The 22,615-nt window shown below is 35.8% G+C and overlaps 1 protein-coding gene across 1 annotated transcript in view; it reads left to right on the top strand.

Moving 5' to 3' along the window:
• The window catches only part of TENM2 (teneurin transmembrane protein 2), a 1,369,502-nt gene extending 1,348,140 nt beyond the window's left edge, over positions 1-21,362 (top strand). The window contains exons 26-29 of the mRNA XM_053719586.1: positions 694-990; positions 9,443-11,057; positions 14,656-14,786; positions 20,421-21,362. Of these exons, the coding sequence (XP_053575561.1) occupies positions 694-990; positions 9,443-11,057; positions 14,656-14,786; positions 20,421-21,182 (2,805 nt within the window). The 3' untranslated portion in view covers positions 21,183-21,362. The remainder of the gene's footprint in view (positions 1-693; positions 991-9,442; positions 11,058-14,655; positions 14,787-20,420) is intronic.
• The last annotated feature ends 1,253 nt before the right edge of the window (positions 21,363-22,615 follow it).

Raw genomic sequence — 22,615 nt, 5'->3', positions numbered from 1 at the left:
TTTGGCTAGTTATTGCTACTGCGATCTTTAGTTAATTTTTTAAATGTGCCCCAAATGCCCCCAAAATACAGCCTAGTGTATTTTATTAAAACATAAAGATATCAGCATCTTTATTTTTTAATAAAATTACTGCACTAGGCGGTATTTAACATTTAACACATACATATATATGTATATAATCATATACATATATTTTTAAGTTTGCTGACATCACTGCTCTACTTACCCCTTTTGCTGCACAATGTTCTGATGCTGTCTCTGATACGAGGTCGCGTTCGCATTGCTAAAATCTTAATACCAGTGCACATTAGCGTGTGCTGGTATTACACAGTGGAGGGCCAATATTACTTTCATGAAAGCGATATATATAGAGCTCCACTTGTAATCTGGATCTTAATATACATTTCTCCAACATTTTCGGTCCTTCTCCACAGAGATGCAAGAAATGTGTCCTTCTATTGTATCTGCTGATGACATGCTTACAGGTGATTATATCATTCAATTGATTTTTAAAGCACAGAAATGTATTTCAAGAGAATATAGACAAATAAGTCTAATAAAGTAATAGGATTTAGAGTAAGTGAAATTCATGGTTACTACGGAGTGGGAGAGAAACATTTAATTGAACATTATAATAATATTATAAACTGTTTTATGTAATTTGTTTCTATTTTTTTTTTTTTTTTGCTCTAGGTGCATGGGAGAAACTTGCTGTCCATCGATTTTGATAGGAATTCACACACAGAAAAAATATATGATGACCACAGGAAATTTACCTTAAGGATTGTCTATGATCAGCTAGGACGACCCCTTCTATGGCTTCCAAGCAGTGGACTTGCTCCAGTTAATGTTTCTTATTTTTTTAATGGGAGGTTGGCTGGACTTCAGCGTGGTGCAATGAGTGAGAGAACTGAGATGGACAAGCAGGGCAGAATTATCTCTCGTTCTTTTGCAGATGGCAAAGTGTGGAGCTACACATTCCTTGAAAAGGTAAGTGAATGTGTCTCTGTTACTTAAATTTTACATTTTTAAAAAGATAGATAATGCCTTTACTACCCATTCCCCAGCTTTACACAACCAACATTGTTATATCAATATACTTTATAACCTTTAAACCTCTAAGTGTCTGCCTGTCTCTAAGCCACTAAAGACAGCATCTTATCTCAGTGCATTTGTATAGCTTTTCACAGCAAGACACTACTAGTTCATGGGTGCCATATAGATAAACATAGTGCTCACTCCCATGGAGTTATTCATGAGTCAGCACTAACTGGCTAAAATGCAAATCTGTAAATAGCACTGAGATAAGGGGCAGTCTGCAGAGGCTTAGATACAATGTAATCACAGAGGTAAAAGTATATTAATATAACAGTGTTGGTTATGCAAAACTGGGGAATGGGTAATAAAGGAAGTATCTATCTTTTTTTAAAATACAAATGTTGGAGTAGACTGTCCCTTAAATTAAGATAAACACAATATGCAGATACAAATACATTATGTAAAAAATAGCAGGAATATATGTATATATACAGTACTGTGCAAAAGCCACCATTAGATTTATTGTTTTAGCAAAGTTTTAAGGACCATCCATATTTATTTTTTCGGTCTCTTAAGATACAAACAGAAAATACAGGAAATATGTACATAAACTATAAAAAAAACACAAATTTCAGAACAAAATGGCTTGTTCAGGCAAAAGTCAGTATTTAGTGGGACCTCCCTTGGCACTAAGCACATCTTGAACTCTTTTGGGGAGACAGTCCTGAAGTTTTCTGATGTAATCTTCAGGTATATTATACCAGGTTTCTTTCAGCACTTCCCAGAGTTCTCCTTAAGATTTAGGTTGTCTTTAATTTCTTTCTCTGTCCAGGTGATCCCATACTGCCTCTATAATAGTCAGGTCTGGACTCTGTGGAGGCCAGTCCATGACTGTCAGCGTTTTATCAACTGTTTATCTCTCCAAATATGATTTCACTTGCTTGAATACCACATCTTGAGTATTCATTTTGTTATCTGAATTCCCTTTGAGAGTGGCCATGCTAATGCAAAAGTATGATTTTACGTCTGTCAAATTCTGTGATCTTTGGCATTTTGAATGAAATTATGTGAGTTGGTCATATTAGCAAGCTTCCAATTAATTAAACTCATACCACATGTGTATCTAATGCTCAAGCATGTCTTGCACAAACCTGGTGTAATAGACCTTTTTTCACAGCAGTCATTTTGACATGAAATAGTAGGACAAATACAGATGTTAGCAATGATATTAATTAGGGTATCATTCCATTTAGGTTTACGAGAGCAAGGTTCCTGCTATTGCTCATGTGTAAGGTGAGGTCCCACTAAATACTTGCCTCTTTAGCCTATAGAAGCTGTTTTTTTCTAATTTGTTTCTGTTTTTTTTAATACTGCATGCAAATACCCTGTATTTCCTGGTTGTATTCTAATAAATAGACTGAGAAATGATTATATATGGCCATTATACCATTACTAAAGCAACATATTTAATGGTGGCCTCAGACTTTTGCACAATACTGTAAATATATATATTACATAAAAACACTATTATGTACACAATTACATGAAAAACACATCTATCGTTGCAAATAAAAGGGTGGATTTACAGAAAGGCACCTTTACAATCTATTTTAATTTAAACTTACTTTCTATTAGCATCAATGTTAAAAGGACATTGTAGAACAGAAATTGCAGAATACATAGTTTTTGTATTACTCACCATGGAACTCTATGTTCCATGCTTAAAGGGACATGCCAGTCAAAAATGAATAGAAACATAATTATAATATATATATATATATATATATATATATTGTGAAAGTGCTTCTATTAAAATGTATCACTGTTTTAGTGTTAATATTTTTCTCTGCTCATGCATGTGAAGCATAACTAGAAATTCTTAGTGCACCAGCATTTTACATACTGCAGCTGCTCAAATAGCCAGTGGTACTTGTTTCATGTCAGCAATTAACAAATTGAGTAAGTACCAGATGACACAAGTATCTTAGGGTCTGTGAGCAAGTCATGTGTTTAAAATGCTGGAGCACAGAGCATACTTAAAGGGACATAACATCTCAGAGAATACAATTTTACAAAAAAGTTTCCAATTCACTTCTATTATAAAATTTGTTCTCATGTTATTTTTTGTTGGAGAAGTATCTAGATAGGTAGCGTGTGCATGTCTGAAGCACTACATGACAGAAAATAGTGCTGCCATCTAGTGCTCTTGCTAATGTATAACATTGTTGCAAATCTTTGCCATATAGTATTTGCAGACACATGCACACTCCTGAGGCTACCTTCTTGCTTTTCAACAAAGAATAATAAGAAAACAAATAAAATTTGAAAGTAGAAGTACATTGGAAAATTGTTTAAAAGTGTATGCTCTATGTGAATCGTGAAAGAAAAATCTTGTTTTTTTTTGTCCATTTAAATACGTTTTTAAAACAGCTTTAGCTTTTATTAGAAGCATTTTTGTTAATATATGTACACTGCAAAAATGATTTTATTGAAAAATGAACTGCACCTTTGCATTTCAATTTTTGGTGGAATGTCCCTTTAAGCCCTTCACTACCAGGAATTACAGAGAAAAACTTGCCCAAAATATCTAATGATTTTAAACATTTTTGCTATTACTCGATTTAAAAAGAAATAGAGCCTTGTTTTTTTATTTACACACACACTTATATATATATATATATATATATATATATATATTAGTATAAAACCCACTTTTGCCACCAAATGCGATCATATAAAAAATATAGTTAACTTTTTACAAACATGCGGCTAGATTACGAGTTTTGCGGTGCTAACGAGCAGTTTATTCTCACTGCTCACTTACCTACAGCGCTGGTATTAGAGGTTTTTACAAACCCAGGGTTAAAAGGCAAGAAGTGAGCGTAGAGCAAAATTGTGCTCCTTACCGCACTCCAATACCAGCCCTGCTTAAGTCAGCGGTGAGCTGGTCGTACGTGCTCATGCACAATTTCCCCATAGACATCAATGGTTAGAGCCGGCTGAGAAAATGTCTAACACCTGCCAAAAAGCAGCGTAATACTCAGTAACGCAACCCCATTGATTCCTATGGGGAAATAAAAGTTGTGTTTACACCTAACACCCTAACATGAACCCAGAGTCTAAACTCCCCAAATCTTACACTTATTAACCCCTAATCTGCCGCCCTCGACATTGCTGACACCTACATTATACTTATTAACCCCTAATCTGCCGCTCTGGATACCGCCGCCACCTACATTATATTTATTAACTTCTAATCTGCTGCCCCCAACATCGCCGACACCTACATTATATTTATTAACCCCTAATCTGCTGTCCCCAATGTCGCCGCAACCTACCTACACTTATTAACCCCTAATCTGCCGCCCCCAACGTCACCGCCACTATATTAAATTTATTAACCCCTAAACCTAAGTCTAACCCTAACACCCCCTAATTAAAATATAATTTAAATAAATCTAAATAAAATTTCTAACATTAACTACATTATTCCTATTTAAAACTAAATACTTACCTATAAAATAAACCCTAAACTAGCTACAATATAACTAATAGTTACATTGTAGCTATCTTAGGGTTTATTTTTATTTTACAGGCAAGTTTGTATTTATTTTAACTAGGTAGAATAGTTATTACAATTAAAAAAAAAACCTAGCCTAAACTAAACTATCAATAGCCCTTAAAAGCGCCTTTTGCGGGGCATTGCCCCAAAGAAATGAGTTCTTTTACCTGTAAAAAAATACAAACAACCCCCCAACAGTAAAACCCACCACCCACACAACCAACCCCCAAATAAAAGCCTAACTAAAAAAAACTAAGCTCCCCATTGCCCTGAAAAGGGCATTTGGATGGGCATTGCCCTTAAAAGGGCAATTAGCTCTATTGCAAGCCCAAAGCCCTAACTTAAAAAATAAACCCACCCAAAACACCCTTAAAAAAATCCTAACACTAACCCCCGAAGATTCACTTACCGGGAGGTCTTCATCCAAGCGGCAAGATGTCTTCAATGAAGCCGGCAGAAGTGGTCCTCCAGACGGAAAGAAGTCTTCATTCAGATGGCATCTTCTATCTTTATCCTTCCTGCACGGAGCGGGTCCATCTTCAAGACATCTGACGAAGAGCATCCTCTTCCAACAAAGTCTTCTTGCTGAATGAATATCTCTTTAAGTGATGTCATCCAAGATGGCATCCCTTAGATTCCGATTGGCTGATGGAATTCTATCAGCCAATCCTAATTAAGGTAGAAAAAATCAGCCAATAGGATTAAACTTCAATCCTATTGGCTTATTGGATCAGCCAATAGGATTGAGCTTGCATTCTATTGGCTGTTCCAATCAGCCAATGGAATGCAAGCTCAATCTGATTGGCTGATAGAATTCTATCAGCCAATCGGAATCTAAGGGACACCATCTTGGATAACGTCACTTAAAGAGATATTCATTCAGCAAGAAGACTTTGTTGGAAGAGGATGCTCTGCGTCGGATGTCTTGAAGATGGACCCGCTCCGCGCCGGAAGGATGAAGATAGAAGAGGACCACTTCTGCCCGTCTGGAGGACCACTTCTGCCGGCTTCATTGAGGACATCTTGCCGCTTGGATGAAGACTTCTCCCGGTAAGTGAATCTTCGGGGGTTAGTGTTAGGATTTTTTTAAGGGTGTATTGGGTGGGTTTATTTTTTACTGCCCAGACCCTAAACTAAAAAAAAAAAAAAACACCCAAAAAACCCTTAAAAAAGCCTAACACTAACCCCCTGATGATCCACTTACAGTTTTTCTTGAACGATCTTCATCCCAGAGTTGAAGTCCTGATCCAGGCGACGAGAAGTCTTCATCTAGGTGGCCTCTTTAATCTTCATCCCGGTGGTGAAGTCCTGATCCAAGCGGTGAGAAGTCTTCATCCAGATGGCCTCTTCAATCTTCATCCCGACGGCGTCTTCTATCTTGATCCCGAGGCGCGGATCATCCTCATCATATGGTCACCACTGTACACTTGGATCAGGACTTCGCCGCCAGGATGAAGATTGAAGAGGCCGCCTGAATGAAGACTTCTCGCTGCCTGGATCAGGACTTCAACTCCGAGAAGAAGATCGTTCAAGCGGGACTTCAGAAACTGCAAGTGGATCGTCATGGGGTTAGTGTTAGAGGCTTTTTTAAGGGTTTTTGGGTGTTTTTTTTTTAGTTTAGAGTCTGGGAAGTAAAAGAGCTAAATGCCCTTTTCAGGGCAATGGGTAGCTTAGGTTTTTTAGATAGTTTTTTTTATTTTGTGGGTTTGGGGGTGGGGGTTTGTAATGTTAGTGGGTTTTTGTAAATTTTTTTCATTAAGAGAGCTGATTTCTTTAGGGCAATGCCCTACAAAAGGTCCCTTTAAGGGCCATTGGTAGTTTATTCTAGATTTTTTTTTTATTTTGGGGTGTTTTTCTTTATGGCTATTAGAATAGGAATATTTTTTTATTTTTTATAATTTTTTTGTTATTTTGTGTAATGTATATTTTTAGGGGGTGTTTTTTTTAGCATAAGAGCTGTTTAACTTGGGACAATTCCCTACAAAGGCTCTTTTAAGGCCCCCCCCAAAAGGCCTTTTTAAGGGCTCTTGGTAGTTTGGGGGGTGGGGGTTTGTATAGTCTCAGGGGGTGTTTGTATTTTTTTTTTAGCAAAATAGCTGTTTAACTCAGGGCAATGCCCTACAAATGCTCTTTTAAGGGCCCCCCAAAAGGCCCTTTTAAGGGCCCTTGGTTGTTTGGGGGGTTGTATAGTGTCAGGGGGTGTTTGTATTATTTTTTTTTAGCAAAAGAGCTGTTTAACTCAGGGCAATGCCATACAAATGCCCTTTTAAGGGCTCCCCAAATGGCCCTTTTAAGGGTCCTTGTTAGTTTATTCTACATTAGGCTTTTTTATTTTGGGGTGTGTTTTTTTAAAGGGTATTAGAATAGGAATAATCTTTATATATTGTTTTATATGGTAGGTTTTTTTATTTTTTGTAATGGTAGTTTTTTAATTTTTGGTAATGTTAGGTTTTAGTCTAAGGCAGGTTAGGATTTATTTGCCAAGTAAGTTTGTATTTATTTTAGCTAAGTATGTAATACATAGTTAATAACTATTTACTAACTAGTCTACCTAGTTAAAATAAAAACAAATTTACCTGTGAAATAAAAATAAAACCTAAGCTAGCTACAATATAACTATTAGTTATTTTGTAGCTAGCTTAGGTTTTATTTCACAAGTAAGTATTTAGTTTTAAATAGGAATTATTTGGTTAATAATTGTAAATTTAATTTAGATCTAATTTCATTATGTTAAAGTTAGGGGGTGTTGGGGTTAGGTTTAGGGTTAGGATTAGTGTTACGTTAGGGTTAGGTTTAGGGGTTAATATAGTTTAATTTAGGTTATTGTGATGTGGGGGGCTGGCGGTTTAGGGGTTAATAGGTTTATTTAGTGGTAGTGATGTGGGAGGTCAGAGGTTTAGGGGGTAATAACTTTATTTTGCGGCAATGTTGGGGAGCGGCGGAATAGGGGTTAGTAACTTTAATATAGTTGCAGCGATGTTGGGTTGAGGCGGAATAGGGGTTAATAACTTTAGTATAGTGGCAGTGATATCGGGGGAGGCACATTAGGGATTAATACTTTTATTTAGGTGGCGCAATATCGGTAGCAGCAGATTAGAGGTTAATAACTGTAGGCAGGAGTCAGGGGCAACAGATTAGAGGTGTTTAGACGTGGGGTTTATGTTAGGGTGTTAGATTTAAACTATATTTTCTGTTTCCACATAGACATTAATGGGGCTGCGTTACGGAGCTTTTGTTTCCGCGATCGCAGGTGTTAAACTTTTTTTTTGCCGGCTCTCCCCATTGATGTCTATGCTGAAAGCCTGCATGAGCATGTCAAACATTGCGCTTGTTTTTGGTGCGGTATGGAACTCAAAATCTCCATATCACCCGCGCAAGCTGTTTTTTTTTTAACCTTGTAATGGCAGCACTATAGGGGGTTAAATAACGCAACTTTTGTTTCGTTCTTTACTTTCCCTATAGCACTCAAAACTCATAATCTAGGTGATACTGCTTGTGCAGTTATAACACAAATGGATGTAAAAGCTTCTTTGGGGTCCCCTTTGTTCAGAAATAGCAGACATGAATGGCTTTAACAATGTTTTTTGGCAATTAGAAGGCAGCTCATTGCAACTGTGCACCATACTTCTGAAATTCCCAAGGGTAATAGTATTCCAGTGTAAGAATTACCCTCCCACCTGACACCTCCCTGATCTCTCCAGAACAGCTCTACCTCTCACCACACACTCTTCATCACACTCTTAGGTACTGGCAGACAGTCTGCCAGTATTAAGTCTGAGGGCTTTTTTTTATTTATTTTTTATAAAGTAATTTTATTTATTTATATTCTGAATTTTAAGGTCCCCCTTACCATTCCACCACCCTGAACCCCCCCAAACAGCTTTTTAAGCCTCCCCCTCCTAATGGTATCCACTATCTTAGGTACTGGCAGCTTTCTGCCAGTACCTAGTTTAGGTATTAATTTCATTATTTAATTATTTTGTACTTTTTTTCTGTAGCGTATCGTTCCCCTCCCCTCCCCCTCCCTGCGATTGCGATTGTAGGGTCCCCCCCCCCAATTCCCCATTTTTCTGTAGTGTACAGCACCAAATGTGCTCTGTTACCATATGAGGACAGATTGCCTGCCGCTCAGAAACAGTAGTCTCAGATGTCACTTTACAGACAAGACTGCTGGAGTCTTACACACACAAGTTGTATATACATATTATGCAGTACAATGAGCAATGTACTGCATGACATATATATACGTCAGATTGGGTTAAAGGGTTAATGCAGCCAATGAGAGGGGAGTATTGTGTGTCTGCCACTGCTGATTGGGATGCCAGCGATTTCCTGTGTGGGTTGCAGCAGTTCTCTGCACTCTCAAGTGGGACTTTATGTTTAACTCCTTTTTCAGAGAGTTAAAAAAGTTCTGAAGCAAGTAATGTAAAAATCCTTTTACTGTAAACCCTTTACAATAAATATTTTGTGATTTATTTATCAAAATATAGTTTAGAAACTTAACTCTGTCTTGTGTGTTTCATGGGTTTTTATGGAGGATACTTTTGAAATCGTTTTAACATTAGTATAGAATAAAATAGAAAATGCAGTAATTTCATGCTAGTGTTAAAACACCATTTGATAAATAACCCAATTTGTTCAATTAAAATCACATCATTTTTAAAAAATGTATTTCCCAATCGAGCATACATCTTTGCTAAATAATTTCTTCTGCCAAAGAAAATGTTTAGTGTTTTCAGTTATTAATTTATGCTGTTTTTATCATTTTTGAATATTTATGAAAAATATTATTTCAAATGATTTATACTTAACTGTAAATTATTTATTTATTTTTACATATAGTCTATGGTGTTACTTCTTCAAAGCCAAAGACAGTACATCTTTGAATATGACACTTCAGACCGTCTTTATGCTGTGACTATGCCTAGTGTGGCCCGACACAGTATGGCAACTCATACATCCATTGGCTACATTAGGAACATTTATAACCCTCCTGAAAGCAATGCTTCAATCATTTTTGATTACAGTGAAGATGGCAGAATTGTGAAAACATCATTCCTTGGAACTGGTCGACAAGTGTTCTATAAATATGGGAAACTCTCCAAGTTGTCTGAGATAGTTTACGATAGCACTGCAGTTACCTTTGGATACGATGAAACTACTGGAGTTTTAAAAATGGTTAATCTCCAAAGTGGTGGTTTTTCATGTACAATACGGTACAGGAAAATAGGACCTCTTGTGGACAAACAAATTTACAGGTTTTCAGAGGAAGGTATGGTAAATGCAAGATTTGATTATACGTATCATGACAACAGTTTTCGAGTTGCTAGCATTAAGCCAATAATAAGTGAAACACCACTCCCAGTTGAATTGTATCGTTATGATGATATTTCTGGGAAAATTGAACATTTTGGAAAATTTGGGGTCATTTACTATGATGTCAATCAAATTATCACCACAGCAGTGATGACCCTTACTAAACACTTTGATACTCATGGTCGTATTAAAGAAGTACAATATGAAATATTCAGATCGCTCATGTATTGGATGACTGTGCAATATGACAGTATGGGACGTGTTACAAAAAGAGAGTTAAAACTAGGGCCATATGCCAACACAACAAAATACACCTATGAATATGATGGTGATGGTCAGTTACAAAGTGTGGCAGTTAATGACAGACCAACGTGGCGTTACAGTTATGACTTAAATGGAAACCTCCACCTATTAAACCCTGGAAATAGTGCAAGGCTGATGCCTTTGCGATATGATCTCAGAGACAGAATAACACGTCTGGGGGATGTACAGTACAAAATCGATGATGATGGTTTCTTGAGTCAAAGAGGCTCTGACATTTTTGAATACAATTCCAAAGGCTTACTGACAAGGGCATATAACAAAGTCAATGGATGGAATGTACAATATCGATATGATGGATTGGGACGTAGAGCTTCATGTAAAACTAATTTAGGACATCATCTTCAGTACTTTTATGCTGATCTTCACAACCCAACAAGAGTTACACACGTCTATAATCACTCTAACTCTGAAATTACTTCTCTATATTATGATTTGCAAGGCCATCTTTTTGCGATGGAAAGCAGCAGTGGAGAAGAATATTATATTGCTTCTGACAATACTGGAACACCCTTGGCAGCTTTTAGCATTAATGGTGTGATGATCAAGCAGCTACAGTATACAGCATATGGAGAAATTTACTTTGATTCAAACCCAAATTTCCAACTGGTAATTGGGTTTCATGGAGGTCTATATGATCCTTTAACTAAGCTAGTACATTTCACCCAAAGAGATTATGATGTGTTAGCTGGACGTTGGATATCTCCTGATTACACAATGTGGAAAAAAATTGGACGAGACCCTGCCCCATTCAACTTATACATGTTTAAGAACAACAATCCATTAAGCACAGAAATGGATTTAAAGAATTACGTAACAGGTAAGGAAATGTAGTTATGCATTTTTTCTAGAAATAAGCATTTCACAATTACTTAGAAAATATGTTTTTTTTGTTTTCTTTTATTTAGTTACTTACAGGTAAAAAACTATCAGCATGTTCCATCAAACATAAGTATTACAACATATTTTAGTGAAAATTAGTGGTCATGACACTTATGTGTATATTATTTATGTATTTTTTGTGCAAAAATTAATATGCAGCTAGGGACTTCGCCTAAGTGTGAAATTAAAACAATTAATAAACAAATTATATGAGAAAACTCAAAGGATAGCTATAAAGACATACAGACAGTCAGCCAGATAGGAACTGTAGCAACAAGTGTAATTAACACACACACACACACACACACACACATATATATATATATATATATATATATATATATATATATATATATACAGCACTTCCAAGATTATTATTTTTTCACTGCAAAGATTATGCTATTATGATAAGAGTACCTAATTTTGTTAATAGTGTAATCTGTATGTTCTCTAAATGGAATAAGACTACCTGATTAGTGATGGTTATCCCTACTTCATAATATGCCCATTTACTGTCAATTTGTGCCATCTAAATTGTGCTAATCTTCCATTATGAAATGTGAGCTAAGACATTACCAAAGGGAACAAGTACATCAGATATCTTCTATGATTACATCTTTGAAGCCAAAAATAGGTTATTTTTAGACAGATGATGTGACATAAGAATGAAGACTAAACGGGTTTTTTTCTTCATAAGAAGACCTTACAAGTGGAGTCAAATGTAATTCAAATACATAAAAATGTGCAATCCAAAAACTGTGTTGTTAATTAAGTTTTGAAAAAAAAAAAGGCTAGCTCATGTGTAAGTGTGGATCTTAAATTACTGTACTTATCTAAAAATAACTAAAACCTAAACTCCTAAAAAATATCTGAATTTTCAACTTTTCATATTTACAGAAAAGCAATCACCTAAGTCTTAATCTTTTGCTATTTTTCGTGTAGAGAATTTGTCTAAACTAATTTGCATGCTACCAAGAATACCTAAAATCGATTTACGTATCAGTCTGGAAAATTTATTGAAAGAAAGTTTAAATAAAGTTTTCACATTGTGTGAAGTACATCATATTAACTGCATTTAACTTTCTAAGAAAAGTAGCTTATTACAATAAGCAACAAAAACGCACCTATACTCCATATTTGGATTTAGATATTTAATGTATATTGCTATTACACTATTTGCAGATATTAAAATAAATTGTTGTTGATGTTTAGCAATACCTTATAAAGATAAGAAAAACTGCATATAGTTTATTTAGTCTTGGCATTTTGTTGCCGTCATCTAGCAAACCATTTATTATTTTTTAAAAAAAAACTATTTTAAATGAAAAGCAATACTTTTTTTTTTAAAGTATTTATTTTTATTATAATAGTTATTAAATAGAAACACCTCCAGTTTCCCCAGATTTGTCATTTTGTAACTCTTGTGTAGACTGGAGCCGGCCATCACTGCAACCACTTGACCTTCAGGTGTGTAGATATTGGTGTCACAAATCAACATTGTTATTTTGCACTGAACTTTTGTTCATGTCAAAATATGGTAATTAAATTGTACTTGACGTTTTAAGCATTTTACAATATTTTTTTTAAATGAATGTTGATAAATATCCCACTTTTTTGCTGCAGTAATATTTTAAGATTTTGCAGATCATTTTTTAAAGGGACAGAGAGACTCCAACATAATTATATTTGCCCAGTTCTTTAAAACAACATGAACATTTTATTTTACTTCCTTTTACAAAAGATAATTAAGGAACTATAATCTGCTAATACTACACCAATAACTAAAGACTTTTGGTCTTCCTTTAATGGCCTTTACAAAAGTGTTTGTAAATTTGAGCAAATTACAATCAGCAAACCCACCCTATTGAAGCCAGGGATCAAACCACAAATTCCTGTTACCCTCTAGATTGGGAGTATCAAACTGGATGTATATGAGTATATGAGTCACACTATAATGCTTTTTTAGTGCTAAGAGAGTGGTGATCTAGATTTTCGATGCACCTATACTGTAGACCACCAGAATGTAAGTCTTGAAATATGAAATATGTAACAGTGCTGTTCCAGATACTTTTGCCTGCTAATGCAATCTAGGGCACATATATGCTACTGGATCAATAAACCATGAATCTGTCAAAATTGTCAGATGCAAAAGAGGGAGAATATCTCTCTATTCTCTCTCTACTGTGCTTCTTAGAACACATGCATTGTATGCTTGTGAACTACATTCCAAATGGCAAGCATGATTAAACCCTCAAAATCACTTTTTTTTTTAAAAAAAAACCTTCATAATAATAGGATTATATAGTACAGTTATGAACAATTGTTTGTCAATATAGGCACCATTTAAACCCTATAAGAATATATATATATATATATATATATATATATATATATATATATATATATATATATATATATATATATATATATATATATATATATATATATGAGCCCCTTACCTAGCTTTATTGTATACCTTTAAAATCATGAAAATATGAGAACCCACATTCACATACAAATTTAATAAAAACAAGTGCATGCTACAAGTTAAATCATACGCGTTTCTCACCAGAATAGGCATGCCTTCAATGGCTAAAAGGTTAATCTGGTAGCCAAAGGGTTTAATTAATGATAATTAAAGCACCATCCATTCCATGTAGACCATTAAGAAGATTAAAACTGACTATGCCTTACAAATCTAAATATGATCCTCATTTCAGAGGTGGCTTGTGGAATAAAGGTATTAATTGTTATATTCCTGATATATTTTTTTCCCAAGACTGAGAGTTCAGGAGATAGGGTAATGGCCATTTGAGGAAAACATGTATTTTGCACTCCCTCTTCCCTGAAAAAAAAAACAAAAAAAAAACTATTAAATACACTGAGCAATATGCCAATTTTGAAGGCATCTGGGTAGGTGGTTGTTTAAAAGCATGACCTTGCAAAATGATAATCCATTTTAGCACAACCTGGGATTGAAGCCTCATAATACAGTAAGAGACCTGGAAGCTTATTAAGAAAAGGGTACATGGGTGTTAATAATGCCAAATCTGTGTCATTCAAAATATATAAGAAACATATGTAGCACAATATCTTCAATATTTTTCTGATGGAAAAAAAGCCAAGTAATGTCTAATAAATGTGAATATATCAAAATGTAAGCTTTAAATTCTCCAGAATTTGAATGTGTAAGTAGTTTCCATCTTTGTTATTTATACTATTGTACTTGTAAAAGCTATTATGACGATTTAAACATTGCACTTGCCTCAGGCACCAATACATTATTTCTTAGGCAAACCACAGTTTTTGTAACACTGTACTACACTCATCTTATAAATTCAGCAGACAAGCCTGATTCAGTGACACCATTAACGTGACAAGCATCACAAACAGTGGTTTTCCTTCTGAATCCCAAGGAAAAAAATATAAATCATTTTCAAGATCCTTTTTCTCTGCCCTGCTTAGAACAGACTCTGAAGCTGTAAATTGCATTCCTTATTAACGACACTCATTTCTCTTATATTTTCTCTTCGTAGATGTGCAAAGCTGGTTGGTAATGTTTGGATTTCAACTGAGTAACATTATTCCTGGGTTTCCAAGATCAAAAACCAATTTTGTACCAGCCCCATATGAACTGATCGAAAGTCAAGCTTGTGAGAATGGCCAGGTAAATAAATATTTTAACCACATCATATTTCACAACTTCAACATACAATTTTGACTTTCTAGTATTTCAAGATGGAAATTTTTATTAAAATGTTCACAATATACATTTCACCAGCCTAGATAGTTATGTTAATTGCAGTATCATTAGCTCTTTGTGTATATACCCTTGAGTTGTTTCTTGATTAACAATAGCACAGGGAAATCTAAAAGCAGCTAACCATCTGCTCTATCTACAGTACAACAGCGTACCCCTTTGGGATTTTATTACTAGAAATAAAAAATGTACCTTACAGCTACTGCATTGCATATTTGCTTTATATTCTCAATAAAAAGCAGTGTACGGTTTATCAGAAAAAAGAGAAATAGTTCATTATATTAGAATTTTCTGGTTTCTTGCTTCACTACTTTTGGAAGGACACAAAATGTGAACAGTTTAAAGCAGCTTAAATACCCACAAATTGGCAAATGTAAATGAGGAATATTTAAAGAAAACTAAAATACGTTAAAGCACAGTAAACATTTTATTGACAGAGAAACACTGAAATGAATCCCTTGTATTAGCATGTTATATACAAACGTGTGCACATCTTCACTGAATTCCCATTGCTGTTCAGAGCCCAGAAGAATTAATTTATACTCATTTATAAATCTTATGACAAGCAATTTTTTTTTCTAGGGTTTATGAAAAATACATGAATCATATTAGTTCTTCATTTTGTATGAATGTGTCTGCGACAGCCAAATACATTTTTCATTGACAAGTTTCTTTAAATTTGTACTAAACAAAAATATGAAACTATGTATGTGTGTGTATATATATATATATATATATATATATACATATATATATATATATATATATTTATATTTAGATAGATAGATAGAAAGATACATATCCTATATATATATATATACAGTATCTCACAAAAGTGAGTACACCCCTCACATTTTTGTAAATATTTTATTATATCTTTTCACGTGACAACACTGAAGAAATTACACTTTTCTACAATGTAAATTAGTGAGTGTTACAGCCTGTATAACAGTGTAAATGTGCTGTCCCCTCAATATAACTCAACACACAGCCATTAATGTCTAAACCGTTGGCAACAAAATTGAGTACACCCCTAAATGGAAATGTCCAAATTGGGCCCAAAGTGTCAAATTTTTTGTGTGGCCACCATTATTTTCCAGCACTACCTTAACCCTCTTGGGCATGGAGTTCACCAGAGCTTCACAGGTTGCCACTGGAGTCCTCTTCCACTCCTCCATGAGGACATCACGGAGCACACCCCCACCTTCCATTTGAGGATGTCCCACAGATGCTCAATAGGGTTTAGGTCTGGAGATATGCTTCGCCAGTCCATCACCTTTACCCTCAGCTTCTTTAGCAAGGCAGTGGTCATCTTGGGGGTGTGTTTGGGGTTGTTATCATGTTGGAATACTGCCCTGCGGCCCAGTCTCCAAAGGGAGGGAATCATGCTCTGCTTCAGTATGTCACAGTACATGTTGTCATTCATGATTCCATCAATGAACTGTAGCTCCCCATTGCTGGCAGCACTCATGCAGGCCCAGACCACGACACTCCCACCACCATGCTTGACTGTAGGCAAGACACACTTGTCTTTGTACTCCTCACCTGGTTGCCGCCAAACACGCTTGACACCATCTGAACCAAATAAGTTTATCTTGGTCTCATCGGACCACAGGACATGGTTCCAGTAATCCATGTCCTTAGTCTGCTTGTCTTCAGCAAACTGTTTGCGGATTTTTTTGTGCATCATCTTTAGAAGAGGCTTCCTTTTGGGATGACAGCCATGCAGACCAATTTGATGCAGTGTGCGGCGTTTGGTCTGAGCGCTGACAGGTTGACCCCCCCACCCCTTCAACCTCTGCAGCAATTCTAGCAGCACTCATACCTCTATTTCCCAAAGACAACTTCTGGATATGACGCTGAGCACGTGCACTCAACATCTTTGGTCGACCATGGCGAGACCTGTTCTGAGTGGAACCTGTCCTGTGAAACCGCAGTATGGTCTTGCCCACCATGCTGCAGCACAGTTTCAGGGTTTTGGCAATCTTCTTATAGCCTAGGCCATCTTTATGTAGAGCAACAATTCTTTTTTTCAGATCCTCAAAGAGTTCTTTGCCATGAGGTGCCATGTTGAGCTTCCAGTGACCAGTATGAGAGAGTGTGAGAGTGATAACACCAAATTTAACATACCTGCTCCCCATTCACACCTGAGACCTTTTAACACTAACGAGTCACATGACACCGGGGAGGGAAAATGGCTAATTGGGCCCAATTTGGACATTTCCACTTAGGGGTGCACTCACTTTTCTTGCCAACAGTTTTGACATTAATGACTGTGTGTTGAGTTATTTTGAGGGAACTGAAAATTTACACTGTTATACAGGATGTACACTCACTACTTACATTGTAGCAAAGTGTCATTTCTTCTGTGTTGTCACATGAAAAGATATAATAAAATATTTATAAAAATGTGAGGGGTGTACTCACTTTTGTGAGATACTGTAGAGAGAGAGAGAGAGGGATGTCCTAGCCTGCAGAGATGCTGGTATGTTTAGAAAAAAAACACCAAATGGTATTAAGAAAGGGGTTAACTTAAATAAATAAATATATATATATATATATGGTTGGAGATATGTTTGAGAGCATTAAAAGTACTATAGCTTTAGTTTGATGCTTCCACTATTTTGGTGTCAGCCTTTTTTTGTTAAAAATTAAGTAAAGTTGGGAAAATCAGTAATGTCTTCTCTATTGACTTAAATGTTCAAGGTTTAGTTCTATCACTTTTTCACTAGCAGTGGATGTCCAAGCATTAAAGGGACAGTTAATTTGTTCTATTGGTATTCTTTGTTGAAAGCTAAACCTAGATAGGCTCATATGCTAATTTATAAATTCTTGAAGGCCATTTCACAGTTTGACAGTGCTAGTTTATGTGTGATGATCCTGTGGAAACAGAAAGGAGGCGCCTCATAGAGCAATATCATCTAGCATTAACTCAAGGAAAGATAGACAAATGCCAACTCACATAGATACAGGCACTCCCAGTGCCATAAACAACGAGCCGGGACCCCTTAGTCGCCTGACAGACTCACTCCCGATATTAGACAGTGGATCACATGGTATGGCGTCTGCCAATCAGGATTAATTGTAATGTCTGTTAATTTGGTATTTCTAAATAACTATTGCTTTATTAGTTCTTTTAGTCTTGCACCACGTCCCCTTACTGCATATTTCTGTGCGCATCTCTTGCTCTGTGTTCCTGCATACAGCCCTGGATATGGATCCAGTATGAAAGATCCGAGTTTCAAAGCACAAGAAAAGCAAGAATCCTTTGTATGTCTCACATTGCCTCTCCACCTCAGCTCTCCTAGCCAGACTACCTCCCCACTGTGCGCAGTGAAGTCTGTGCAAACCCTATCCTCCTCCTCCTCTGAGGGTGGGAGCAGATAGACAGTCACAGCTGGGAGCTCAAGTAAAGCAGTCTCAGGCCACACCCAGCAGACAGACAGAGCGGCACATTCAGTCCAAGTACCGCAAGCCATATCCAGGGCTGTATGCAGGAACACAGAGCAAGAGATGCGCACAGGAATATGCAGTAAGGGGACATGGTGCAAGACTAAAAGAACTAATAAAGCAATAGTTATTGAAAAATACTAAATTAACAGACATTACAAGTAATCCTGATTGGCGGACACCATACCATGTGATCCACTGTCGAATATCAGGAGTGAGTCTGTCGGGCGACTAAGAGGTTCCGGCTCATTGTTTATGGCACTGGGAGTGCCTGTATCTATGTGAGTTGGCATTTGTCTGTCCTTCCTTGTGTTAATGCTAGATGATATTGCTCTATTAGGCGCCTCCTTTCTGTTTCCACAGGATCATCATTCGACCATCTTTTTTGGGAGAGCTGCCGTCTATTGAACTCATAGCTCCTTTCTGGACTGTCTCCATTATTAATACCTATTACATGTGCGCTCCTCTTTAGGCTGTAACAGCCTTATTTGTTTGATCTCCTAGTTTATGTGTGCCATATAGGTAACATTGTGCTCACTTCCGTGGAGTTATTTATGGGTCAGCACTGTCTGTCAAAAAAACTGAAATAAAGGGTCAGTCTGCAGAAACTTATATAGAAGGTAATACCAGAGGTAAAAAGTATATTAATATAACCATGTTGGTTATGCAAACTGGGGAATGTGAAATAAAGATATTATCTTTATTTTTAAACAATACAAATTCTGCAATAGACTGTACCTTTAAATTTAATAATTTCTCACTGCCAAATCATTTCTTGCACTCATTGTCCATGTTGGATGGGAAAAAAATAATTGTTGTAATATAACCACAGATTATATCATACAAATGTGTTTTTGGCTGTTAGGGGCACGTCCCTACAATTTGTAAGTATACATTGGTATATTATTAAAGTGCTCACTAGAGCCTGGCCCCTTGCAGCTCCCCTCATAACAGCAACAAACATTTGACATGATTTAAAACACAAATGGACATAAAACACCTCTTTTTTCTGTGTAATTGTGTTTTGTCCCACACTCCCTAGAGAGGTCAAAACGCAAAATATGTAACCTAGGTTTTCAAAATCAAGCAACTTGCCAAAGCTAGCTGTTTAATTTGCAGCTTTTGCAGCTTGCAGAATTTGCTTTTTGGCATCTCAAGGGAGGGACAAAGCACTGCTGTTTAATGTTCTTTTAAAAATGTTAGGGAAAATATAAATAGATCTCAATGACTATCCCAATGTTGTGACTAGAAGTGTTACCTCTTTGGACATAAATTTATAAAACAGACATTTATTACATTAAAAAAAATAAAGATTTGCTATATTATTTACCATATGAGTTATGCTATCTTGTTACTGAATAAACTTAGAATTGTGAGTAAAAAATATATAAGGTGCTATATCCTACTGTATTACATGGCCCTTAAAAGTAAAAATGATCATGATAATAATATGCAGATGCATTTATTAAAATTATATTAGTTGTTTAAATATCGAAAAATTAGTGTTAAGGTTTAATTTATATAAAGTAATGGGTACCACCATTTTGTAACCTAGTTTTCCCTAAGTTCAAAAGCCCGATATTTTTATCTTATCCCCTCTGGTCAGTCAGGGCTAGTTATAAACAAACTTCTAGAGTAACAATCTCACATTGTTCAAATTTCCATTAAATATCAGATACTCTTTATAATAAATGTGCTGGGTGATAAATCACCTTCATTAGTATCATATGATTAAGTGACATTTTTCATATTTGAATACGTTACTGAAAATAAGCAGAATGAATTACTTGCTTCATATCACAATATGACAAACACTATTCTAAACTAATTTAACAGGGCTATGGATGTTCCAGATATTAGTGTTTTTCAGATTCATTTAATAAGGAAAAGGTTAACTGAAATAGGATTTAGTTTTCTAGAATCATGTGATAACTTTTCTAATTTCTTGAGAATTACTTTTTTACTAAATTAAGGACAAAATGTAATTAAGTCACTATTGCATGACCTTCAAAAATCTGTACAGTCTAGTTATAATGGTTCACTGCGCTACTTTTTAACTCAACACAACTAATTCATTTTTCTGTCTTACAGCTAATTACGGGTGTTCAGCAGACCACTGAAAGACATAATCAAGCATTTATGGCATTGGAGGGTCAGACCATTGTGAAAAGACTGCATGCAAACATAAGAGAGAAACCAGGACATTGGTTTGCAACTACTGTTCCTATAATTGGAAAAGGAATAATGTTTGCAATCAAAGAAGGTAAAGTAACAACTGGAATGTCCAGCATTGCTAATGAAGACAGCCGAAAAATTGCTCTGGTGCTTAACAATGCACATTATCTTGAAAGAATGTACTACAACATAGAAGGAAAGGACACACATTATTTTGTCAAAATTGGTTCGGCTGACAGTGACCTAGTCACCTTAGGACTAACGACTGGTAGGAAAACTCTAGACAGTGGAGTAAATGTCACAGTTTCTCAGCCAACTTTGCTCATCAATGGAAGGACTAGAAGGTTTACAAATATTGAATTGCAGCACTCTTCACTCCTACTCAATATACGGTATGGGTTAACCGTAGACACACTAGATGAAGAAAGGGCTAGAATTCTTGATCAAGCCCGTCAGAGAGCTTTAGGTGCAGCTTGGGCCAAAGAACAACAAAAAGCACGGGATGGAAGGGAAGGCAATCGTTTATGGACTGAAGGAGAAAAACAACAGCTTTTGAGTACCGGAAGAGTTCAAGGATATGAAGGATATTATGTTCTTCCAGTGGAGCAGTACCCAGAGCTAGCAGACAGTAGCAGTAACATCCAGTTTTTGAGACAGAATGAAATGGGAAAGAGGTAACAAATTAATCTACTGTCATCCTTTGCTGGATGAATCAGTAGTTACAACTGTTATCTCCTCTCCTAAGGAGATGAAGACCTAAATGGGGCACTAGGCTGAATTGTTTTTGGGACAGTTAAGTAGCAAGAAAGCTCACATTTTTTGAGTTAAATGCTGCTGAATCCCACAAATTAAAGTGGACTTAAGCCTGACTGAAACTAAAACATAACTAAAAACAAAAGTACCCCTTTGATATTACCCACTTCTTCTGGGTTGCAGTCAAAACAAAGAAGGCCTATGATTACCTCACTTCTTAGGCATGTGAGTAAACTTTACAACAAAATCAAGATGGCCTGCTTTCCATGACCAGTTGCTGAAATTTACTAAGACTACTTCTTTGATAAGTATTTCAAGATTTTGATTTAAGAAGAATGCGTAATGCATTTAAAAATGACATTGAGGCAATTTGTAGAACTGAACCTAAACAAAGAGCACTGGATAGACTCCAACAGGAAATAAAATAAAAAAACTTAACTTGCACTCTTATCCTGAAATGCTCTGACTTAATTTATTGATAAAGTGCGTAGAGTGTAATGTTTAATTCAAAATGGAGGCTTTCACTACAGTTAAATTCATCCTCTTGTTTGTATTTGAGAATTCCATTGTGGACAATATTACACAGTTACAGGGTGTAGTCTGTTTAGAATCAGTAGTTTGTTGGTATCAGTTCCAGTAGAGGTTGTGGGCATTGTGACACAGTATCGCAAAATGGGCACCAATTCAGATCACCCTGTTCATACAAAAGCCAGATGGCACAATCACTGTTTCAGATAAAAAAAAAACTAGAAATGTGTTTGTTTGGTTAAAACAATAAACTGAGACAATCACCTTACAGTCACCACAAAAAAATGATTATGAACTTTGTTATAAAAAAAAAAAATCTTTTTTTTTGTAATATACATGTATGAATTGTTCATTGAGTTTTTATATTATTTTAATTTGCTGCTAAATGAAGATTAGAGACAGGCAAAGATAATTTATGGCAAAGTGTTTAAATTGTTTATACATAAATAAAGTCTCTAAAACTCCTGTGACTATTTGTCTTGTGTGCTTGTTATAAATTGTTCTCAATGTTAATATTTGTTGTATATTTTCATTGAATATTATTATTATTATTATCAGTTATTTGTAGAGCACCAACATATTCCGCAGCACTATAAACATAGGAATAATATGCAAGATAACAAATATGGGAGACAAAGGGATAGAAGGCCCTGTCAAGAGTTGCACTGTTGTAAATCAAGCTCTCATGCAGGTGATCTACAAAGCAGCTGGGCTCATACGCTTACATACTAAGGGGTTTCAAGGGATGACAAAGGAGGAGAGGACTAAGATACAAAAATGTTAGTTTGTACTGTATGCATCCCTGAACAGTAGAGTCTTTAAAGGGACAT

The sequence above is a fragment of the Bombina bombina genome, chromosome 6, assembly GCF_027579735.1.
Source record: "Bombina bombina isolate aBomBom1 chromosome 6, aBomBom1.pri, whole genome shotgun sequence".
NCBI lineage: Eukaryota > Metazoa > Chordata > Amphibia > Anura > Bombinatoridae > Bombina > Bombina bombina.
The sequence above is the reverse complement of the archived record's forward strand: the minus strand, read 5'-3'. Positions and strand labels throughout refer to the sequence as shown.